The following is a 23120-nucleotide window of genomic DNA, read 5'->3' on the forward strand; positions in this document are numbered from 1 at the left end:
TTGCCTCCTCGTGTGCCTGCCCAGGGCCCCTGGCTGGCCTGCCTTCCTGTGAGACCAATTTCTGTTACACTGCAGGCTCACACTATCATTTTTTCATGACAACAGATTTCGTTTAGCAGCCCACCCCCACCCTCCTGGGGGTCCTCCAAGTTCTTGGTTGTCACCTTCTCCTCCCCTTCCTGTGACAAGTCATGTTTAGCTTTGTTTCATTCTTAGCTGAGAAGCTGAAGCTGCAGAAATAAGGGAAAATGATGGCTTCTATAGTGTGAGAGATGGCTGCCCTTTCCTTTCGCCTTATAAAATTTATCTTTTCCTCCTTTCATGTCATTGCAGAAGCAATTAACAGAAGCATGAGGCCAGTAGGCTCATTTAATCATTCTGCTAGAAAACCCCCAAGATCTCTGAAGATGATAACCACACATGAATTCATACGTTGATAAGCATTTTCAAAGCATAGCTAAAACAGCATCTCACTGAATAAAACGATTAGACTTGTTTTATTCAGTTAAGATAAATATAGCTCATCCCATTCTTTTTCCACTTCATCTCTCCCAGTGGACAAGTTCAATTAATCTATTTATTCTTCCTGGTTGACTGCTGCTCTCCCAAATTGGAATAAGTGGAGTTTATTGCAAATGCCCTTTTGATTCCATTATTGCTATCTGCCCTATTTTACCCATTTAAAAATAGTCAAGGATTCATTAACCATGCCTTGCAAATGAATGTTCAGTCCAGAGTCAGGAATGAAAAAAGAGCTATATTCACATGACTAGACTTAATGCTTCCTTTTATTAAGTAATTTTCCTATTATTTCACAAATTTTAGTTCCTGACTCTAAATCTAACAATTTTTAAAAATATGATGCCTCTATGGAGACATATTTTTAAAAGTCATACATGTGGCTAAAGTCAGAACAGAAAGCCAAGATTAGATGCAATTTAGAGGCATCCAAATCAGTACAAATGAGGATTTTTATGTGGACAATTCTTTTGTATATTAAAAAAACATCACTCTGATACATTGTTAAGATTTCTTGGGAGCATTTATTTACTTGGAAATACCATTTTCCTCTGCTTTCCAGACTTAGCTTGGGCTGGAGGGAGAGTGAATACTTTGATGTCTACTTGGCAGCTTAAATACAGCATCTCCTTCCTTATGTGGCTTTCTGGTACCTACGTTCACACTGAAATCAAAGGGACGGTGGCCAAGGGAAAGACAAAGGGCCTAGGCAAAGAATACGTCAGCCAAAGGGAATGTTCATCTTAAAATATGGTCACTCCTTACCTCTTCAACCAGTTGAAGCATACGACGGGTGCTTTCCAGAGACTGAGACAAAAAAACATAAATATTATGAGTGCAGGATCCAGAGGTCGAGGAAAATCAGAAAACTTTCTTCACTTGGGAAACACATAGGGCCATTATCACATGTTCTTTGAAGTTTGTAACAGAAACACAATTTCAATCTCTTTCCTATCAGGCTTTCTACATAATAAGATTCCTTAAAGCAATTACATTAAAGCTGATTGTCATAAAATCAGAACCATATGAAGCTGATCTTGATATCAAAGACAAAGTAATCCGGAAAAGATAATTCTGCATGTGGAGGAGTCATGAAAAATTATCTCAAATACGCAGAGGACTAATTTTGTCCCTCTGGATGAAGAATATTGAATTTTAAAGACATTGTTTTTCATGAATTGAGATGAATCTAACATCAAGTTTCTTATAAAGCTCCTAGAAACACAATTGGAAGTTCTTATCAGTACAAATTAAGTTGTTGCCCTAGGGTGGAAAAAAAAATCAAGCGTGTTTGAAATGACTAGCCTACAGGAGACAGCTATAATTATCTCGGTTCTAAGATAAGAAAAAATGAATTCAGCACTGGTCCCTTGGGCATAGTGTGGTCACTTTTTTCTCAGTTCTTTTGAAATTATTAGAATTCAGCAACGAGTGTGATTTCTCAAAAGCTGTGCTTTTAAGTGACAAACTTATTTGGGACAAGAGTTTTTAGGAACATGAAGCATGTTCACTTTCTGGGAAGAACGGTCAGCAGGCTGCTTTTTGAAATAGAAGAGCTGTAAGCAGTGGTGTGCTGGTAAATGCCTAACAATAGGCTCACCAGAAAAAAAAAAAGTGTGTTATTTTAATGATATAAAGGATGGATATAAATGATATAAAGGATGCTATTTATATAATAGCATAAAACTTACTACTACTAATAAAATACATAATACTCTTTATTGCAAATTCCATATAGCCAATGGATTTTCACAGAAAACTTTGTTTATTTTGCTGAACTATTGTGTCCACAGCTAAGCATGAAGACAACAAGTGCAGCTCTGGTATGAACACTGGTTGATATTTTCTTTTTTTTTTTTTTTTTGGTTGATATTTTCATTTACATTAATGAATAAAAGCAAAGTGAAGAAAGACGTATGTTACAATTCTATTCATTTGTCAATGATGCAAGTGGCTTCTCTGTTGAAGACAATCATAGTTTTCAAATACTGGAAGATTTGCTCAGTTGTGTGTGTGTGTGTGTGTGTGTGTGTGTGTTTTATAGTGTAATGGCTGTGGATGTTCATCCTTCAAAATTTAATCTGTTATTAATATTTTTCCACTTTCTTAAGTCTAGAGGATCAACAAAACAATAGGTCAAGTCCTGATTTGTAGTGTTTGCAGATTCCATGGTCTAAATATTTTTTCCCTCTCTGATTTCTAAGTGCACCGTGGTGTCACTAAAGGTGAACTTGGGAAGGTTCATCGGTCACATGCTGGTAGATTATATCCTCACACTACAGATACTGCACATGCCAAGAACTTTGAAAGCATAGATTGTAGTAAAATCATTAGGATGTGATGAGATTTAAGCATTTATTACCTTTGATTTTAATAGAATCTATTTCATTTCAGTTTATATAATTCAATTTTAATACCAGCTTGCAAAGTTCTGGACAATGTAACAACCAGCTTTCAGAAGTGAGCCATTTCCTGCACACCAGTGGCTGTAAGACATCCAGAGACGTTGCTTTTCTCAAAGCATCGTGACTTCTCTAGATTTTCACAAGTTGGGAGTTTGGGCTCAGTCACTGATCTGCATGTAAGTTTTATAACCAACCCATTCCTGTCTGCAGAGGCCTTAGGTATATAGGAAATCAATGCTGCTTCTTCTGAAACACGAGAAGAAGCTCTTTCCCCACCTCAGCCTGACTAAAATAGACTACGTGGCTGCCCATCTCTTGCTTGCTTCCCGGGGCTGGGTTCTATCACCTCATCGGCCAGCTGGTCAGCTCTCCGCTGCATCTCCTCCAGCTCATTGCGCATGTCCGCGTCCTCAGCCATGGTAGCGGTGTGGGCGGGCGTGGCGCCTGGGTCGGGGCGTCAGGGACGGGTTGGCCACGGAGCCTGGAAAGAAAAAGGTTTGACCATATGAGTGTTTCTATGTATACACGCTGTTGTGCCCAACTAGCGGAAGCTCTAAATGGTCCACGCTCTCTGTCTCCATGCCTCAGCAATCTTCTGAGTTGGAAGCGGTGCTCAGAGAGGAGGGCACCGGATTAAGCTGCTTCTCCAAAAGCCACGTGAGTGCCTCTCTGCCTACTTTACAGTGGAGCTAGATACCCGTCTACTCATGAAGCATTCTTAAAGATACACACCACCCACGTTTGGAATGGAAGAATGTGGCTCCGGGTTAGAATTCATTTAACCTTGCACTTATTTTTATTTTATTCTTATCAGCTTTAGTGAGGCATAATTGGCATACAATAAATCCCACATCTTTGAAGTACACAATTTGAGACATCTTGAAACATACTCCCAAGGAAACCATGATCCAATTAAGAAAATAAACATATCCATCACCCCCAGAAGTTTCCTCTCAGGCCTTTTGTAATCCTACCCACCCACTCACTCCATTACACTGTACCCTGCGTCCCCCACCTTCCTCACGGTGACAAGACAATGGTTTATCTGCCTTCTGTCACTATAAATTAGTTTGCATTTCCTAGAATTTTATACAAATGGAATAATACAGCATGGACTTCTGAGATATTCTATTGTATTCAGAAGCAAAAGACAGAAAATCTATAGTGTCTTTCAGTTATTATCACAGATTGTCTAGAGGGCTGATGTGGGGGTGCATAGGAATTTTTCCAAAGAAGAATGGGTCATTGGTGGTGAAACGTGACCTGTGCATTTTTCTGGTTATGCTCTTGAAATCCTGTGTTGTGCAAATTACAGATAACCAGAGTGCTCCCTCCAAAGCCAATCGGCCCCTTGCTTCCCCTCCCCGCTTCCTCCTCCATATTAGTCACCAGAGTAAGTTCTTATGATGTAGAGCTGTAAATGCTTTGCGTTTTAGCGTAAGTCTCCATTTTAGAAATTAGGGATCTAGGAAACAGAAATTGGAAGCAATTTTTATACCAAACCACTCTTGAACCTTGAGATGAGCAGAAACAAAATTCCTGTGATCCTCTGTGGCTGGGGTCTGCTCTCCAGGATAAAGTGGTGACCTAGTGGAAACACTGAGTACATCGTAGGTTGTAGCTGTGATATCAGAAAGGCCGAGGTGGACTGTTGATTCTGGCACTCAGCTGCTGGGTAACTCTGGGCAAGTTTATCAATGTCTCTGAGCCCAGCTTTCTCAACCGGGCAAATAATACCAGTCTCTTTGGCTACTGGGGAGGGGCATATATTATAGGAAGTTCTGATCAACCTCATTTGTAAGGATGTGGGAGCTTAGTCATCAGAAAGGCTTGCACCTTCACGATAAACCTGTAGCCTTTGCCAAAAGTAGAACCAGTCTAGTGTTTCTTAATTAGCTTTCCTTTGCTGATGGCTGGGCAGGAGGCACGTTGCACGCAGTGCTGAGCAGCCATGGAAGCCTGAAACCTGGGGAACCAGCACAGGGCCTGAGTCTCCAGTCTCCAAGCAGCACCTCTCAAAGGATTTCCACGTGGAGACAAACAAGAGCACCTTCTCCCCTGTTCTCATCTTTGTATTTCTGCTGCATTGGTGGAGGTAGAAAGAAACCTAACTTTCCTTTAAATAGACCAGTTTGTTAGAAGGCAGAGGTCCGTGTGCTTTCAGATCTGTAGCATCACACACACGCGCGTGTGCGTCTCATGTGTTTCCTTGGCAATCTCCTCTTAAAGTTGCTATTCTCAGCACTTGAAGAACAGCTGCAGGGACCACTAAGCTCAAGCTCATGGTCACCTATAGGGACCTGGCGAACGGGCACTTGGCACAGTGGCAGCAAAACCGTGTGATAGACACCTTTTTATTTTTTTAATCACTTTCACGATCCCCATTCCCTGGTGCTCCCAGCTCTTGTCTTGCTCTAAAGAGTGGGGGTATGTCTGTGATTGGGGGGTTGGTGATGCATCTGAGAGATCTCAGGTGCATAGTATTTCAAAGCTGAGACAGCAGTGTCCACTCTCCTGGTAAGAATAGGGGGAACGAAAGCATGGAATGAACCTCCAGATCTTCTGTTGGGACATTTATTGTTGGTATCTGATAAATCACCCCCACACCCCCCAAACCCACGCATATTAGATTCTAAGAGGCAGCACCAGAAGAAGCATAATAATATCAATTAGCAGTAACTTCAGTAGCTGAAAGAATGTTAATAGTGAAGTGGCATTTATTGCAGCCATGAAATTAAAAGACGCTTACTCCTCGGAAGAAAAGTTATGACCAACCTAGATAGCATATTGAAAAGCAGAGACATTACATTGCCAACAAAGGTCCGTCTAGTCAAGGCTATGGTTTTTCCAGTGGTCATGTATGGATGTGAGAGTTGGACTGTGAAGAAAGCTGAGCACCAAAGAATTGATGCGTTTGAACTGTGGTGTTGGAGAAGACTCTTAGAGTCCCTTGGACTGCAAGGAGATCCAACCAGTCCATTCTAAAGGAGATCAACTCTGGGTGTTCTTTGGAAGGAATGATGCTAAAGCTGAAACTCCAGTACTTTGGGCACCTTATGCGAAGAGTTGACTCATTGGAAAAGACTCTGATGATGGGAGGGATTGGGGGCAGGAGGAGAAGGGGATGACAGAGGATGAGATGGCTAGATGGCATCACTGACTCGATGGACGTGAGTTTGAGTGAACTCCGGGAGATGGTGATGGACAGGGAGGCCTGGCATGCTGTGATTCATGGGGTCGCAAAGAGTCGGACATGACTGAGCGACTGAACTGAACTGAACTGACACGCAACACTTCACTCAGATTAGCACATAATCTCCATCTTGGGGTACTCAGGGGCCAGCTTGCCTGCTAATGGACCAGACCCAGCAGCTGCAACTGGGACCCTTTTGTCCCTGGTCTCCTCCTGATGTGGACAACTGGCCAGAGTGCTCCGACCAGCAAGGAACAAGAGACTTTATTGACCTCTCTCCCCTTCCCTCTCTCTTTCCTCTCCTTAACCCTTCCTATCCTTCCCCATTTTTCTAGTCCCCCAGTCCTGGACGCAGGAATCTGGTCGAAGGGCCCTCAGCATGAGCTGAGGATTGGAGACTGATCACCTCCTCTTGGCAGAGAACACAAATTCTGGTTTTGATTTCTGGTAGGGCCGAGTTCCAGTCCTCCCTTCTCTGGAGGCCCAGGGTAAAGTCCCATAACGCCTGGGTATCTGTAGGTGGCAGATGTCTGTAAGGCCACCCTTTTCACCCCCTCTCCCGCCTCCTCCCCCTTCTTCTTTCAACCTGGCTTCCTTTCCTCCCTTTGAAATCTTTGATGTTAGTACTTGGATCTGAAATTCTGTGTCTCTATAGGAGGTTTTCTGAGAGACTGTATTCGTATATTTAAGGACTTCCCTGGTGGCGCAGAGGTTAAAGCGTCTGCCTGCAATGTGGGAGACCTGGGTTCGACCCCTGGTTTGGGAAGATCCCCTGGAGAAGGAAATGGCAACCCACTCCAGTATTCTTGCCTGGAGAATCCCATGGATGGAGGAGCTTGGTGGGCTACAGTCCACGGGTCGCAAAGAGTTGGACACGACTGAGCGACTTCACTTTACTTCACTTTCCATCTTGGGTGTTGCCCAAGCTGCTAGTGTGGCCTCAGCCAGCAAAGCCTGTTTAGTAAGTGAGGAAATTAGAAGCAGAGCCTCTCAAATCTGTTCCCTGGGGCTCTGATGTAAAGTCTCTCTCCCAGTCCATTAAAGGCCCAACAGTATCCTATTAATTAGCTCAAATCACTAGTGTTTATCAAAGGGTCTGGTCCCTAGTAGGTGTTCAATTCACGTTAAATGACTTGTTGAACGAACAAATGGACCATTCTGACACCCTTAGGTGGCATTTGATGCTTCCAAGATGACGATTTTCCAGATGTGATCCAGGGCGGTACCTCTAAAACCTCAATGGGCATTAGACTCACCATAAACCTTGTTGAAACAAATTGCTGGTTCTCACTCTCAGAGACTCTGAGTCAGTTAGAGGTAGGGTCCCAGATTCTGCATTTCTAACGAGCAACCTGGAGATGCTGGTGGTGTTGGTACACGGAAGGCACTTCGAGTAGCTCTGCTCCTCAGAACACTCCCCCGGAATGTTAATAAGTGTCCCCAGGTGGAGTGGGCAAGGCCTTGTGGTTGTTTAGAGCTGGAGAAACAGTGGACTCAACCAGGGGCTTCCGGAAAGCATGGTCAAATCCAGATTGCTGACAGCTTTTATTCTGGCTGTAAGTGAAGGATGCTTTTTACATTTTAAGATGGTTAAAAAGACTCAAAGAAGAAAAATATCTTGTATATGTCAAGTGTCAGGGTCCATAAACTAAGCTTTGCTGGAGCGCTTCCACACTCATTTGTTCCCCAACCTTCATGGTCCTTTTAGGTCACTTTGACAGAGCTGAGTGGTTGCCAGAGGCAACAGGGCTCTCAAAAGTGAAAATATTTACTCTCTGCTCTTCTACGGAAAACAGTTGCTAATCCCTAGGCTAAATAAAGTTAAACAGAAATCCTTAAAGCAGTTCTTGCCCATGGGCACCATATATTTGCCATATACAGATACAGGGTGTGTGTGTTTTTCTGTTTGTCTGTAGCTCTGGAGCTTTGTGATGGAGCTTCCTGTGATGGGGTTCGTGCCTCTTGTACCACATTTTGAAACAAGAAATGACACATGGAGTGAAATATTAATATGAAAGTGAATTTGCCTTTGACTGACAGAGTTTTGGGATTGCAAGTCCAATTAATTTGTGTGATTAATCTGGGATGGGCACACAGCCCTCATAAAGACTCCTAGCTTTCACGACCAGCTGTGGAACAAGGTTCCTAGCCTCAGCTGCAGCACTGGTTTGTGTTGGAGACAGAGATGTCTTGAGGATTTGCCGCCGTTGAGGTACTCAGTAGAGAGTGGGCTGGCTGCAGTTACCCACTGCCATCAAATGTAGTTTGAAAAGTTCTCATTCTCCTTCTGCATGCAAGTCTATTTAAGACCCACACTAGAGACAGGACAGGTAGGCTCTAGAGAAAACCCTTTCTCTGTCATGAACGGGCTTACTTACTTACATGAGTTAGGTTAAGACTGCTTTCTCAGTATAGGGTCTGGACTCAAATATGGGGTTAGGACTCAAGAAGCGTGGGTGAGTATGGATATGTAGATGTGTGGCTTTGATGTACAAGGTTGACAGAGACATGGATGGCCATTATCCTGGGGACACCAGCTATCAGTCCAAGTGCCACAGGGCAGGAATGTCGTGGAGAAAGTGTAAGAGAGTGTACCTTGAGCTAACATCTATTTCTCTTCATGTTTCACACTTTCATAAAAAAAAAAAAAAAAAAAAACCTATATACACCAATATTCATTGGCTGAATTATTACAGAAAGCTGAATCTGACATCTTTGTGTCTCTGCACACTGCTAATCGTTTGAATGAAGCTTCTATAGGACATGTCTCTCTCCTCCTGCAGCTCCTGCCAGGCCAGAATACTGGAGTGGGCAGCCGTTCCCTTCTCCAGGGAATCTTCCCAACCCAGGGATCGAACCCTGGTCTCCCGCATTGCAGGCGGATGCTTTACCAGCTGAGCCACAGGGTGCTTGTTTATCTATTTAATACACAGCAGTGTGTATCTGTTAATCTCAAATTCGTAATTTATTCCTCTCCCCTTACCCCTTTGGTAACTATTAGCTTGTTTTCTATGTCTGCGAGTCTGTTTCTGTTTTTTTAAAAGAAGTTTCTTTATATCATTATTTTTTTAGGTTCCACATAGAAGTGATATCATAGGATATTTGTCTTTGTCTGACTTACTTCACCTAATGTGATCATCTCTAAGTCCATCCATGTTGCTGCAGATGACATTATTTCACTGTTTTTTATGGCTTGAGGAATACTTCATATATACATATATATATATATATATATATATATATGTATACACACACATATATATATGAATATTGGAATGCAGTTAATTTTTCAAATAAGAATTTTTTTCTTTTCTGAGTATATGCCCAGTGGAGGGATTGCTCGATCATATGGTAACTCTAGTTTTAGATTTTTAAGGAAGCTGGGCTTCCCTTGTGGCTAAGCTGGTAAAGAATTTGCCTGCAAAGTGGAAGACCTGGGTTCAATCCCTGGGTTGGGAAGATCCCCTGGAGAAGGGAAAGGCTACCCACTCCAGTATTCTGGCCTGGAGAATTCCATGGACTGTATAGTCCATGGGGTCGCAAAGAGTCGGACACGACTGAGCAACTTTCACTCACTCACACTCAATGACAGGTATGCTGCTGCTGCTGCTGCTGCTAAGTCGCTTCAGGAGTGTCAGACTCTGTGCAACCCCATAGACAGCAGCCTACCAGGCTCCTTCGTCCATGGGATTTTCCAGGCAAGAGTACTGGAGTGGGGTGCCATTGCCTTCTCCAACTGACAGATATATCTCACATATATTCCAACTTTGATATTATTTATCATCTCTACTTATGTTTTTAATCTCCAATTCTTTTTCCCCTTACCTTTATTCTTATTTTACTTCTTTTCTTCCTAAGATGTGTTACTACACTATTCCTTTTATATCTTCTTGACTTGACAAAAGATTCATTTTACATTTTTTCTTATTTTTGGTACAGTACACTTCTTATTGCTATAAATTGTCCTGTGTGTTATTGTGGCCCTTTTCTACATGTTTTGACATATAGAATGGTCTTTGTTATTTATTTCTAAATACTTTCAGATCTCAGTTTTAATTTCTTTTATAACTCAAGAGTTATTTGAAAATTTGATTTTAAAATTTAAATTAAATATTTTTGGGTAATTTCTAATTTTACGTTCATTATGATCAATGAAGACAATCCATACAATTCTTGCTTTTTGAAATTTGCTGAGATTTTCTTTGCACCTTAACATATGGTCAACTTCTGAGAATATTTAATTTGTGTTTGAAAAGAAGGTCTATTCTGTATTTGACACTATCTAGCTACCTACCCCCATCAGATGGAACTGAAAAGGAAGGTGTGTTATTCAAACTCTCTGAAATCCTTAGTCAACTTGATCTATTGATTCCTGTGTATTCACATTCTGCATAGGAGCGATTGTTTTATTCTTTCCTTCTTATATTTCAGTCCATATTTGCTTTTTCTATTTTGCAGCTGTGTTATCATACATATGGACCCTGCCCAATGGCTACATTTTCATGGTGGATTGCAGCTCTTATCAGTGTTAAAGAACAGTATTGTACCTGTGTACCCCATTCCATTATGTTATTTATGTTGCACAAATTAGGTCAAACTCAAAGGAGGGAATATATATCTTACCCTATCCATTTCGTCTTCAGCAAACAGTAAATAAACCCAAAGAGCTACAACAACAAGAACAAACCAGTATCACACATCCAAGTTGTGGGCCCTCTCACTTGGCTCATGACTCAGAGGCTAACAGTGGGGCAGCCTTCTGTTACTCTGGGCTTTCCTCCTCCCCTCCAGAAGAGACCAGTACTTGGTACGGTTGGAGGCAGGTCTCTTTTCCCAACTGTGATGGTACAAGGATGTTATCAAGGATAGGCCCAGTGCTATTATTTTCCCAGTTGAAATTTCTCCTTGAGGTTAATGCAGCTACAAGATCTAAAATGCTCACTCTAAGAGAATGGTGAGCACAGTTATTGCTGCTGAGACAAGTCTCTAAGATTCCTAAAGCACAGTGGGAGCATTATTTATTCTGAATTATCTGAATTAAGCCTAGGTTTGAAGCAGCCTTTCTTGATTAAGATAAATCAGCTACAATTATCCAACATTATATGTCACATAACTCTTTTGTCAAAATATTAGATGTAATAATAGTCATTTATTGAGAATTTAATAAGTGATAGAAATCAGGCCAGGAACTTTACATTAAACTTTATATGGGGTTTATAATAGGGTCCCCCAAACCTTTGCTACTCCAAGTGTGGTCCCCAAACCGGCAGCATCAGCTTCTCCTGGGAGCTTGAAGATGCAGAATCTTAGGCTCCACCCAGACCTAGAGAATCAGATCATCTGCCATAGAAGATCACCAAGCATGAAATGTTTGAGACGTGCTGCCCTAAACACATCATCTTCACACTAAGCATGAATGATGTGCCAGTTGATAACCAACCAAGATCACAGAGCTGCAGTGGAAGAGACCGAGAGCCCCACCTCTGGAGCCTGACCCTGCCTGTCCCTCCACTCAGACTGGATGCATTACTTCACTCAACTCTGTCTACACAACCTGCAGACTTCCAGCAGCATTTGCTTCCCCAAAAGCTTAAAGCTCTGTGGGGCCATGGTTCTAAATATTTCACAACAGAGTCTTGTCCTTGGAAGTGGACAAACTGGCTGATTTCAATGAGATTATGTCATTCAGAATGCACAGAGAAGATGCTTACAAGAAAAAGCGCACTGGAGACTTTTCATCTTCCCAAACAATAGAGTCTATAAGGTTAAGACTTATCATTTAAGATCATTAGAACTCAAAAAAGAAAGTTGGGGACTTTGCATACTGGAGACTCTATGGACGGTCCTGATAAATTCTTCTTCTTCAGAAAATGATGATAATGCAAATACAGGTCTTAATGCTAAACTCAGGACCAGAGCAAAGAATAATTTCAGCAGATGACAGGCAACAAGATTCTGTTTGCAGTTCTACTGTTAAAAATGGCCATTTGTTAAGTCTGCTGGATCCATGGCTGTTTAAGTTCTTCAAAGTGTGGACTACATTTGGCTCCCTGTTACTCTGTTTTGAACATTCTTGTGCATGAAATTTAACCTCTTTTCACTACTGGTTTTAATAAATGTCTTAGTTGAATGAAAAGAGTATCTTTCAAACATAAAGAATAAGTGGCTCATGAATGAACTGACTTACTATCATATGTCCATTATGTGGTTCACAGATAAGTCACAAGTGACTTAGGGCTTCTCGGTAGCATGGTCTGAGTTCTCCTTGCATCTAAAACATTTTACTCGCTTACTGAAATACAAATTTCCAGTCACACCAGCTATGGAACAGGATCTATGAAGGTGGGGCTGGCATATGCATTAAAAAAAATTTTTTTTAAGGTGTACCAATTTTAAAGTCTTTGTTGCACTTGTTATAATATTGCTTCTATTTTATGTTTTGTTATTTTGCCCCTGGGGCATGTGGGGTTAGCTCCCTGACCTGGGATTGAACCTGCACTCCCACTGGAAAGCAAAATATTAACCAGCAGACTGCCAGGTCTCAGAATCTGTATTTTTGACAAAACCACAGGTCCTTCTTATGTGTCCAGAATTGGAGGATCCACGTGCAGTATCATGTAAGGCCGAAGGGTCCTGCAAGTACTCAATGGTCTGATAGTTCTATGATAAAACCATCTAGAAATCCAAGTGCATGGCTGTCCAGCATTTAGGAGGTCATCTTGATCTGAAACAGCAGTCTTTGCTTCTCCCCACCATGTTCTCAATTGATAGCATAATATGTGCTGGGTTAAATACCATGGATACACTCCTTATAGGAGAATTTGACTTAAGAACCATCTCAAGTGACAAATATCTCAACCAGCTTGCAGAAGTGTCATTGTGCCCCTGAGTGTTTCTGAAGGACGGCACTGACTACCATTAGAGCCCAGTTCTTTTTAAGCTCGGTTTATTTATCTTCCAAACCGTTGCATCCCACACTGTTCCTAAATGTGACTCTATATTTGTACATCTGGTTATATGGATACAGTCCTGATCTGGTTTCCTTTGATAAGGGAAGTCTAACTTCCCAAATGAGCCCCTTCCTGGTCTATTCTGGGATTAATGACATCATGGCTGACAGGCAGATTTGGCTTGGTTTTTGTTTTTTAGGGACTTGGGTCAGGGGTGGCCTGGCATTTCAATGCAGCCAGCTTTGGCATCTCTTAATTGCAACAAGGCAGCCAGCCACAACCAACACTGATTATGCCTAAATTTCCCCTTTCAAAAATGCCAATGTTTCCTTTCTCTGTTTTGCAAATGTGGTCAGATGGGTATTTAGCAATGAGGTTTGTATTATGCAACAGTTTCTGACTGTTTACGTGGGAGCCACACTGGGAGGAATCACTGACCAGGAGAGAGGGAAAGGCAGAACTGAATCTCATCTCATTCACCCTGATCATAGTCAAAGCAAACCACAGTAACTGGTTTGTGCATCTAACCAGTATTTGCCGACTACACAGGTTAGTGCAGCCACACCCAGCCTGCAGCTGGAGAGGAACGGCTTCCTCTAAAGGGTGGCTGTAGGAGCTTGAGCTGGAATTCTTTGCTTTCAGGTCTCCTCCTCCATCTTGCCTTCAGAAGGAACTGATTAAAATGTATTACAAGGTATCTGGCTTGGTTTCCAAGGGAAGGACAATATCCATGTAAGACTAATACTTGGCCACATGAAAAACAAAATGCCCTAAATAAAATGATTTCACTCAGGAGCACATGAACAGATAGAAGCCAGGACCAGGCAGAAAGACCCTTATTCTCATTGGAACAAATTCTTCCTGTGCCCACATGACTAATCAGCAGTTGGAAGGAAGCCACGGTATGTTCTGTCTCCTGACACCTTGCCTTCAGTTGCAGATGCTATTGGGGCTCTGCTTGCCTCCCTGTGACTTCCCGCCATTGTTTCCATGTGATCACCCCCTATTTCTGTTTCACTCCTGACTCATGCCCGTGACCTTCTCTGTAAAGCCACCCTAATGTGGCTTCACCTGATCTGCTTGATCACCTGCAAGTCTCCAGGTCCTTCTGGGCAGACCCACAGCTGGCAACCTGCTGGCACAGGAGTACAGAGGCCCAGCTTTTTTTTTGTCCTAAAGCGAGAGACATCCTGAACTCAGTGGACGCTCCGAAAGCTCGCTCAGGGTCATGCCTGGAGACCTTACCTGCCATTGCTCCACTGCCAGGCCTCCTTTCCCTGGAATCAAGGAGTCCAAAAACCAAGTGATATCTATCAGAATTCATACTCATCACTTTGTGGTTAGCTTGAAGTTGGGAGGAGTACAAGGGGGTCAAGAGCTTTGAAATCATATTATACTAAGGATGAAGGAAGGCATGAGGGTGTTTAGCTGGGAGAGAAGAAAGCAGAACAAAACGTGATGGTTACAAGGAAGAAACGTGATGATGGTCTTGGTGAACCCCGGAGGCCCACCTTCCTGAAACAGCTCTTCCAAGTGCTTCAGTATCCTTCACCTGGGATCTACTGGGAGCCCTGCTAATTAACATAATGGATGTTAGCGATGCTTTTTCATTGGTGGATAGTGTTCAAGATATAGGAACCGGCTAGAAATACAGGCACTAATATCCCACATAACATAAAGTGTGTGTGTATGTGTATGCACACTTGCACACATATATACTTTCTCAGTCCAGAATGTGCCATTGGCCTAAGGTTGGAATTTGGTTCTTAATTCTGTTATGGTTAGGTAATTCCCTTGCCCACAGATTCTCACCTGAAGAGCCTGCAAAAACAGCTTGCTGAGGTAGTAAGTAACTCTGGAATAGGACCTGATAATTTGTAAGAGACTCCTAGGTGATACTGCTACTGATGGTTCAGGGAACACACTTTGAGAATCACTGGTATGGTCTGATTACAAGGTCATGTGAATCCTCCCACTAGAATGTTTTGGCAATCTCCTGGATTAAGCTTTTCATGCAAGGTACTTATTGGAGTGTCCCGAAGAACAGAAAGTTGGGATGTGCACTGGTAGAACAAGTTGTCCATCTAGGGTTGTGAGGGTTGTGTCTTTTTTCTGATAATATTTGTATGAAGAGAACACTTCATCCTGAATCTTTTTTTCTTTCTAACACAATATCTAGTTTTAAAGTCGTGTCAGAAGAGACCCACAAGTTCTAACTACTGGAGGCTGTGACTATCTACAAATAATCATCAGAAGACAATGTGCAATGGACTCCAAGGAACAAAACCACCAGCGCTGGGGGGAAGTTATAGGAAAAGAGAGTTTGGCTCAGTAAAGAACCTTGGAGTCTAAGGTCTGAGTGTGACACCTTGGATGGATCGAATTCCTTTTCTTGGAAATACTCAGGGAAAGGGTGGTAGCCCATGGTGGACAGATTCAATTAAGAGAGAGGACACTGGATTAGGCGATGTGTAAAATTTCTTTTCAAACCTGTGTTCTTCGGCTGTATAAGGGAAGTCAAGGTGAATTTACGATGGTGATGCTGCAAAGCCAGGCCCTTCTCAAGAGTGGGGTCTTTGTGCCATGGCAACTGGGAGTCACTGATCAGCAACACCATCTGCTTCTTTGTGTTAAAGGATAGGAGGTGGGTAGAAACCAGGAAAATATTTCCTAAGTGGACAAGCTCCCAGGAAGGAGTTGTTTCATTAGCAAAGTCCACTTTATGGAGGTAAGAGAACCAAAAATGCCAACCTAATGGTTATTTCTTAGTTTTGTTGATAATTTCCCATCAAACAATACAGGCATTTGCCCCTGGACTATATAATTTTCACCTCTAATAGAGATAATATATTTTTTTGTTGGCCTTATATAAGAGCTCTGTCTCTTGAAGCAGCCAGCACCTTCAAACTCAAGCCCACTCCAAGCACACCCATCATGGAACAACCTACTAGGCAATTAAACTAAGAAACTCATGGAAAATTACTTGTTCTAGAAATGAATTTACTTTAGGGTTTCTTTAAATAGCAAAGCTCCTGGCTTACAGTCTAGCATTTTCCAGATCATTAAGTACTTGACAGACAGAGTGTGAACAAAAAATAAAAAATTCTGGCCAGAGCATCAGAAATCTCAGCTAAATGCAGAAGGACTCCAAGAGATAGTGAAGGGTCTCTGATGTGATTGTATAAGTCTTTGGGAACCAAAGACTGATTTGTAGTATGAGATTTACTCAAATCTCCAGGTGCTTAGAACAAGTCACCAGAGTATAAATCTGGTTTCTTAGATGACTTGATTTGGCATTCCCTAACATTAATATGGACTTCCCAGCTGACCCAGTGGTAAAGAATCCACCTGCAATGCAGGAGATGCAGGTTCAATCCGTGGGTTGGGAAGATCCCCTGGAGGACGGCATGGCAACCCAATCCAGTATTCTTGCCTGGGAAATCCCATGGACAGAGGAGCCTGGCGGACTACAGTCCATGGGATTGCAAAAGGGTCAGTCATGACTTAGTGACTAAAAAACGCAACACAACACAACAACAACATGAATATGGAGTGGGTTTAAAATGACATTGAAACATGTAAAATATCATGTAAGAAACGAGTTGCCAGTCCAGGTTCGATGCACGATACTGGATGCTTGGGGCTGGTGCATTGGGACGACCCAGAGGGATGGTATGGGGAGGGAGGAGGGAGGAGGGTTCAGGATGGGGAACACATGTATACCTGTGGCAGATTCATTTTGATATTTGGCAAAACTAATACAATTATGTAAAGTTTAAAAATAAAATCAATCAATGCAAAAAAAAAAAAAAAAAGCACTTTGGATTAAATCTTGTGGGCAGAGGGCCTAGGGGTTTTTTTGGCACATACTGAGAACATCAGAGAGAAAGAAGCTTCCTGTGCCCAAGTGCTAAGATATTTATGCAGGATTAAATCCCCACTCAATGTATTTCCAGTGTTCGCTTCTATCATTGAATCTGTGTTTGATCACAGATAAATCCAATGCAAAATTCCAAAAAGTTAAAAACACAACTCTCATGAAAGTATAGAGTAAAAATATGCCAAATATTTATTTAGGGACTTTCCTGGAGGTCCAGTGGTTACGATTTGCACTGCCAAGGCAGGAGGTGCAGGTTTGATTCCTACTCGGGGAACTGAGACCCCACATGTGGTATGGTATGGACATAAATAAATAAATATCAGAGCTTAATAAACAATTTTCTAAAAATCCATTTGCTTTCAGGTTTAAAAACCAGATTTATTTAATTCATTAATGAGGGAAGCAACTAGATAAAAAAGCTTGTTCACAGATAATTCATATATAATAATGCTGGATTGAGATTGCTAAATTAGATACAAACTGGTTTATATCTTATAGGGCAGTAAAACTGTAGCTTTTATACTAGACAGAAATCATTTAAATCTTTAGCACACAAAAATCTCCAAGCTGATCTTCACAGGGTCTGGAGCCTGATCAGAAGTTAATAGAAAGTCATACAAAGAGAAGTAAGTAATCCTTAGGTGAGTCCCTTAGACTTGTATCCAATTTCTTATTTCCAAGTTTTGGATAGTTTTCTTAATATAGAATAGGTGAGTTGTGCCATGGGCACTATACCATGAAATTTGTAGCTGCCACCTGATGAATTTCTTTTGCTTTGGAAAGTGGAGTGCTCTCTTCTGGTATGCTTAGTGAAAAGGAGTTTTTTTTTTTTTTTTTTTTTTTTAGTTTCTCAAATATGAGGTGGGTGGGAGGCACATTAGTCTCCTATAGAACTTAAAAAAAATCTAGATGTCTGAGGAACACTGCAGAGCAATTCGATGAGAATCTCTGAGAATGGATCTAGACAGGAGGATATATTAAATCTGTTTGGGTGATTCTAACTGCAGGAAATTTGAGAACCATTGAACTATTTAGAATCGACATATATGTGTGTATGTATATAAATAAGTTTACCTTTCAGTTAGAATATAATTATATATATCATCCTGTTTTTTCTTTTATTAATTATATTTTGAAAACTTTCAGTAATCATTAAATGTTTCTCAGATATTTTAAAAGACTATATACTGTGCTTCATCATATAAATGTGCTATGATTCATTGGGCTTATCCCTAGATATTTAATACTCTTTACTTTTGTTTTCTTTTTTTCCTGTTATAAGTTAGACTGTCATGAACATATTTACATAGAAACTTTATCTACTTCTTGGATTATTTCCTGATAATGGATTTCTGGGAGTGGATTTACAGGTCAAAATAAACAAATAAATGTTTCACAGACACTTGAGACATATTACCAAAACTGCTTCCTATAAAGTCTTATCAATGTATACTTTTAAACTGATGATCTCTTCAATTTTTTTATTTACAAGCTATTTAAATATTCTAATAACAGTCAAATATTCATTTTCTTTCAGTCTTTCTTAGTGGTTATTTTTAACTTTTTAATCTAGCTTAAATTTATGTTAGAGTGTATATAGAAACAGTTAAAACTCTAATTTCATATGTTTTCCAAACAATCCCTTTTTTGAACATTCTTTGTGGAATAATTCATTCTTTCTCTATTAATTTATATAAAATAAAACATGTAGGTTAGTTAACTGTGCTTCGTAATGGGTGATAGACTCACAGATATTCATGAAGGTTTAAACTACTAACAAACTATTTTGACTGTATTCTTGTCTCAATTCTGACCATCACTACTTCTTAGAGATACCCAGTTCTGGTTTTAATGCTCCCTCAGAGAACTCTTGGGTGTTGAAAAGCAACTCAAATCTCATCCTCCCTAAGATGGCTTTAATCTGTCTGCAAGCAGCTTGTAGCTTTGCCAATAACAGGCCTGCCTAAATCCATCTGTTCTACTTTATATATTCTCCCTTTGTAATGTTGGTTTTACTCTTACATTACCTATGAAGAAAGGTTTTTCTATGTAATGTCTCCGATCGAGTTATTATCAATTCTGAATTTAGTGGGATCCCTTTTCATATATTTTTGTTTACATATATTTATTTTTAATATTCTATAATAATTATAGTCTTGTTGTTCTGTGCATAATATCCTTATTTAAAATAATTAAATGAAGACGAAATCTATCAAAGCCATATCACACAAAAGAAAAGCAGCCCAGAATTTTTAATTATGCTCAAGAACACAGAAACATTTTTGATGACTGCAGGACTTGAATTTCTCCTTTCTATTCCTTAAAATCCCTCTATTAAATCATAAGAAAGGTAGACTTGCCTACTCAGTTTTTTTCTTTTTTTTTTTTACTTTTTATTTTGTATTGGGGTATAGCTGGATAACAATGTTATAACAGTTTCAGGTGAATAGTGAAAGGATTCAGCCAAACCTATACAGGTATCCATTTCCCCCCAAACTCCCCTCCCTTCCAGGCTGCCACATGACATTTCCTACTCAGTTTTTTAATGAGCTGTACTTCATTAGCATTATCACTCTGCTAGCTTTGTTGAGTCTGAGAAACCATCACTATTCATTTCCTATTTCCAGACATTGTACAGACCCCTAGTGACTGTGTTACAAAGAGGAACAGCTGACCTCAGTGTACTTCCATTCCTTGAGAAGGCAGAGGAAAGGTGTGTGTGTGTGTGTTAATCATGTTACTGTTTCAGAAACTGAGACTAGCTTACCCTAACTCATCGACCCTCCCCCACCCAGCCTCGATCTTGATCAAGGAGTTACTTGCTCCTCTAAATATACACGAAAGACGGTCGCCGAGATTAAAGGTGTCATCTGTGGCCAGGGGAGCAAGTATCACTTAGAAGTGCTTCCCAGCACCAAAAAGTCCTTGTGAGACCATCCAGCATTTGGAAACCTGGCAGGGTGGTGCTCACAGTCATTGCATTAACCCGAGGGCCCCTGGGGATGTGTGATCTGGCAAACTCAACCCAGCAAACTTCCAGGTCTTTCCCTTGCTGTAGGGCGTGGCCTTCCCTGAGGTCACTTCAGGGACCCTTAGTTGGCAGATGGTTGGGCTGAGGAGTCCCACCACATCTCAGCCATCCCCTCACTTCAAATGAAGAAACAGTAGGATGCCCAGACCCCCTGCTGTGGCTGAATTCAAGGAGGAAGCTGAACAAACTGTGCAGACGTCAGTGAGGCTCAGAGCAGGCTGCACCTGTTTGGGGAGAAGCTCCTGAGGCTCTGGGCCTCCCCATGCATGAGAAAAAACTCCCAGTGATACAGGTCTGAGCAGAAGGCATCTTGCCTTAAGAACACATCGTCTGACCCCTGGAGGGTTCTGAATGCTGCGCTCTTCACCCACTGTGACTCCAAGCCTCCCAGCCTGCTTCTCCTCCTGCACCCAAGGGTTAGTCATGCAGTCATGCCTGACTCTCTGCAGTCCCATGGACTGCAGCCCACCAGGCTCCTCTGTCCATGGGATTCTCCAGGCAAGAATACTGGAGTGGGTTGTCATGCCCTCCTCCAGGGGATCTTCCCAACCCAGGGATTGAACCTGTGTCTCCTGCATTGCAGGTGGATTCTTTACCATCTGAGCCTCCAGGGAAGCCTCTCACGGTGCTTACAAAACCAGTCGCTCAGGGTGGTCCCTTGCTCAAAACAAGCCTTGACTTTGTAGGAACTTCAAAGTTGGACTCCACATGTATACACTGCTACATTTAAAATGTATAACCAACAGGGACCTACTGCATAGCACAGGGAACTCTGCACAATGTTATGTGGCAGCCTGGATGGGAGGGGAGTTTGGGGGAGAATGGATACATGTATATGCATGGCTGAGTCCCTTTGCTGTTGACCTGAAACCATCACAACACTGTTCATTGGCTATATTCCAGTATAAAACAGAAAAATAAAAAAAGTTGGGCCCTTCTCCATAGGGGTCCCACAAGTTCTGGGCAGAAAGACACTTCTATACTGGTGACAGCAGGGAGAAAGGAGGTGGTCCTGGACTGATTCCTCCCAGGGGCCAACCCTGAGCCAAGAATCTGTGTACAAGACTCTCCTGGGGAAGAGTCTCAGCAGATACCTGGGAGAGAATAATAGAGGAAGTAGGCTGAAGAAGGGGAGGACATCACGCAAGACAGGCTCATTCTGCAGGGAGCCACAAAGTGTAAAACCAGCCTGAGATTATGTGCTGCCTTGAGGCCAGGGAGCTGGGCTTTCGGACTCCCACCCCAGTTAGTCATGGGCAAAAGCCTCTGCCTGGATGAAGGGCACGAAGACTAGGCAGGCATTTCTGAGACTCTGTCTAACTGAGGCGAGCTTTGCGGGGCTATACAGGGGCAGCTCTTTGTATGGCAGGAGGTGGGGGCTGTCTGAACAGCAGAAGCTGCGGACACTGTGTAAAAAGCTGGTGAAAGGGACCCAGGATCTCATGGCAGGCCCGCAGTGCCTGGGGGAGGAGCCTCTGGAGATGCATCTTCTAGCAGCCCTGGGCAGAGCAGTACTCCAAAACCAAGGAGAAGTCATCTGGCCTAAAGCAGGTGGGAAGCCATCTGTGGGCTCTGTGGGAGCACGAGGCACATCCTGCTTAGGGATCCCTGCCAGTCAGCGGGGGCAAAGCCTGGCCAGCTCACCCTGAAGCCTGCCTGCCTGGGCCCTGCGCAGTGTCAACACCTTCCCTCCAGTGCCGGGCTGTGCACGATCACCAGAACTTCCGTGTCATTAGACTGTATATGCAGCCGTCAATGTGTGTTAGTAACACAAATATATACCTTTGTAGCTGTTACTGAATGACAGCCCAAAGGGAAATTGTTCTGCATATAAAAATGTCTTCAAGCCTCATCCCTCTGAGAAGGTCAACAATGCCCATCAGTTCTGCTGACACACCCAGGACCCTTGGCTGCCCAGCCACTCATGCAAAGGCTCTAATAATAAGGCAAGGGCCACTGAGCGCTGAGCATCTGCCCAGCCGTGTTGAGATGCAGGGTAATAACCAACTCTGTGAGGAGGGTGCTTGGAGCCAAGGAACAGAGGGATTGAGTGAAAGGCCCAGGGTTCCATAGCTGGAAAGTAGCAGAGTTGAGATCTGAAGCCAGAGAGTCTGAATCCAGAGTCTTTCCCCTTGACCACTGGGTTACACAGCCTTGGGGACCAATAGTTCCAAGAGCTGTGAGGAGCTCCAGGATGAGAAGAAGCCAGACTTCCGTCAGGATTTGGCCCAAGGCCTGGTGAGTTCTACTTAAGGGTTAGATCCAACTTGGGTGCTCATCTATTCTTCTCCTAGTCCACAGGTGAGAAGTGAGACGTAAGGTAAAGGGAGGTGCCGTGGTCAAGATGATGGAGTTCTTAGTACTCTTGGTGCCTCATTCTTGGCCTGTATTCTATCCACTTTATTATCTCATTCAGGCTCCTCAGCTATACTGGAGTGGGTTGCCATTTCCTTCTCCAGGGGATCTTCCCGATCCAGGGATCAAACCCTGGTCTCCTGCATTGCAGGCAGATTCTTTACTGAGCCACCAGGGAAGCCCTTTCTTCCTTAGAAACAGTAACTAAAAACAGTGAACACTGACTAGTCCTCAATATAATATGTACTAGGTATTTTGCTAAGCATTCCACATGTATTATTTCCTTCAATCCTAGTTATATAGGAGGCTATTTTTAATCTTCATTTATTTTTTTCCATATAGAAAGCCTGAGCTTTAGGAAGGTTTAAATATTTTTGCCAGGGTCACACAACTGGCAAGTGACCAAAACCTAAATCTCTTTTATTCTAGAATCAGTTGTTTTAATTGGTGTTAATAAAAATTATCCAAAATTTGGAAATAAAGGAGAATGATCACATCCTTTTCTATCAGACTGGAGAATTGTCTAACATTATAGAGGAATGTTTCTTTGTTTGGCTTATTATTTTTTCTCTTTCTCTTTAACAGCTTTATTGAAGCATATTGATATAAAATATACGCACATATTTAAACTGTATTGTCACAGGTACATTGCCCATGAAACCAGCACCGTGATCAAGGTAATAACTATATCCATCACCCCCCAAATTTTCACTATTTCCTCTTAATTAGAGAACAGAATATCAAGTTAAATGGTACTTTATAGACAACTGAGCAAATGAGTTTTTTG

General features: G+C 42.0%; 1 protein-coding gene across 2 annotated transcripts in view; it reads right to left on the reverse strand.

Annotated features, from left to right (window-relative positions):
* The window catches only part of SNAP25 (synaptosome associated protein 25), an 83675-nt gene that overhangs the window by 29182 nt on the left and 31373 nt on the right, over positions 1-23120 (reverse strand). For both annotated transcript variants that reach the window (XM_027560311.1, XM_027560310.1), the window contains exons 2-3: positions 3271-3405; positions 1285-1326 (exon numbers count right to left, since the gene is read on the reverse strand). In XM_027560311.1, coding sequence (XP_027416112.1) covers positions 1285-1326; positions 3271-3342 — 114 coding nt within the window. In that variant the 5' untranslated portion in view covers positions 3343-3405. The remainder of the gene's footprint in view (positions 1-1284; positions 1327-3270; positions 3406-23120) is intronic.

The sequence above is a fragment of the Bos indicus x Bos taurus genome, chromosome 13 (genome assembly GCF_003369695.1).
Source record: "Bos indicus x Bos taurus breed Angus x Brahman F1 hybrid chromosome 13, Bos_hybrid_MaternalHap_v2.0, whole genome shotgun sequence".
NCBI classification, from domain to species: domain Eukaryota; kingdom Metazoa; phylum Chordata; class Mammalia; order Artiodactyla; family Bovidae; genus Bos; species Bos indicus x Bos taurus.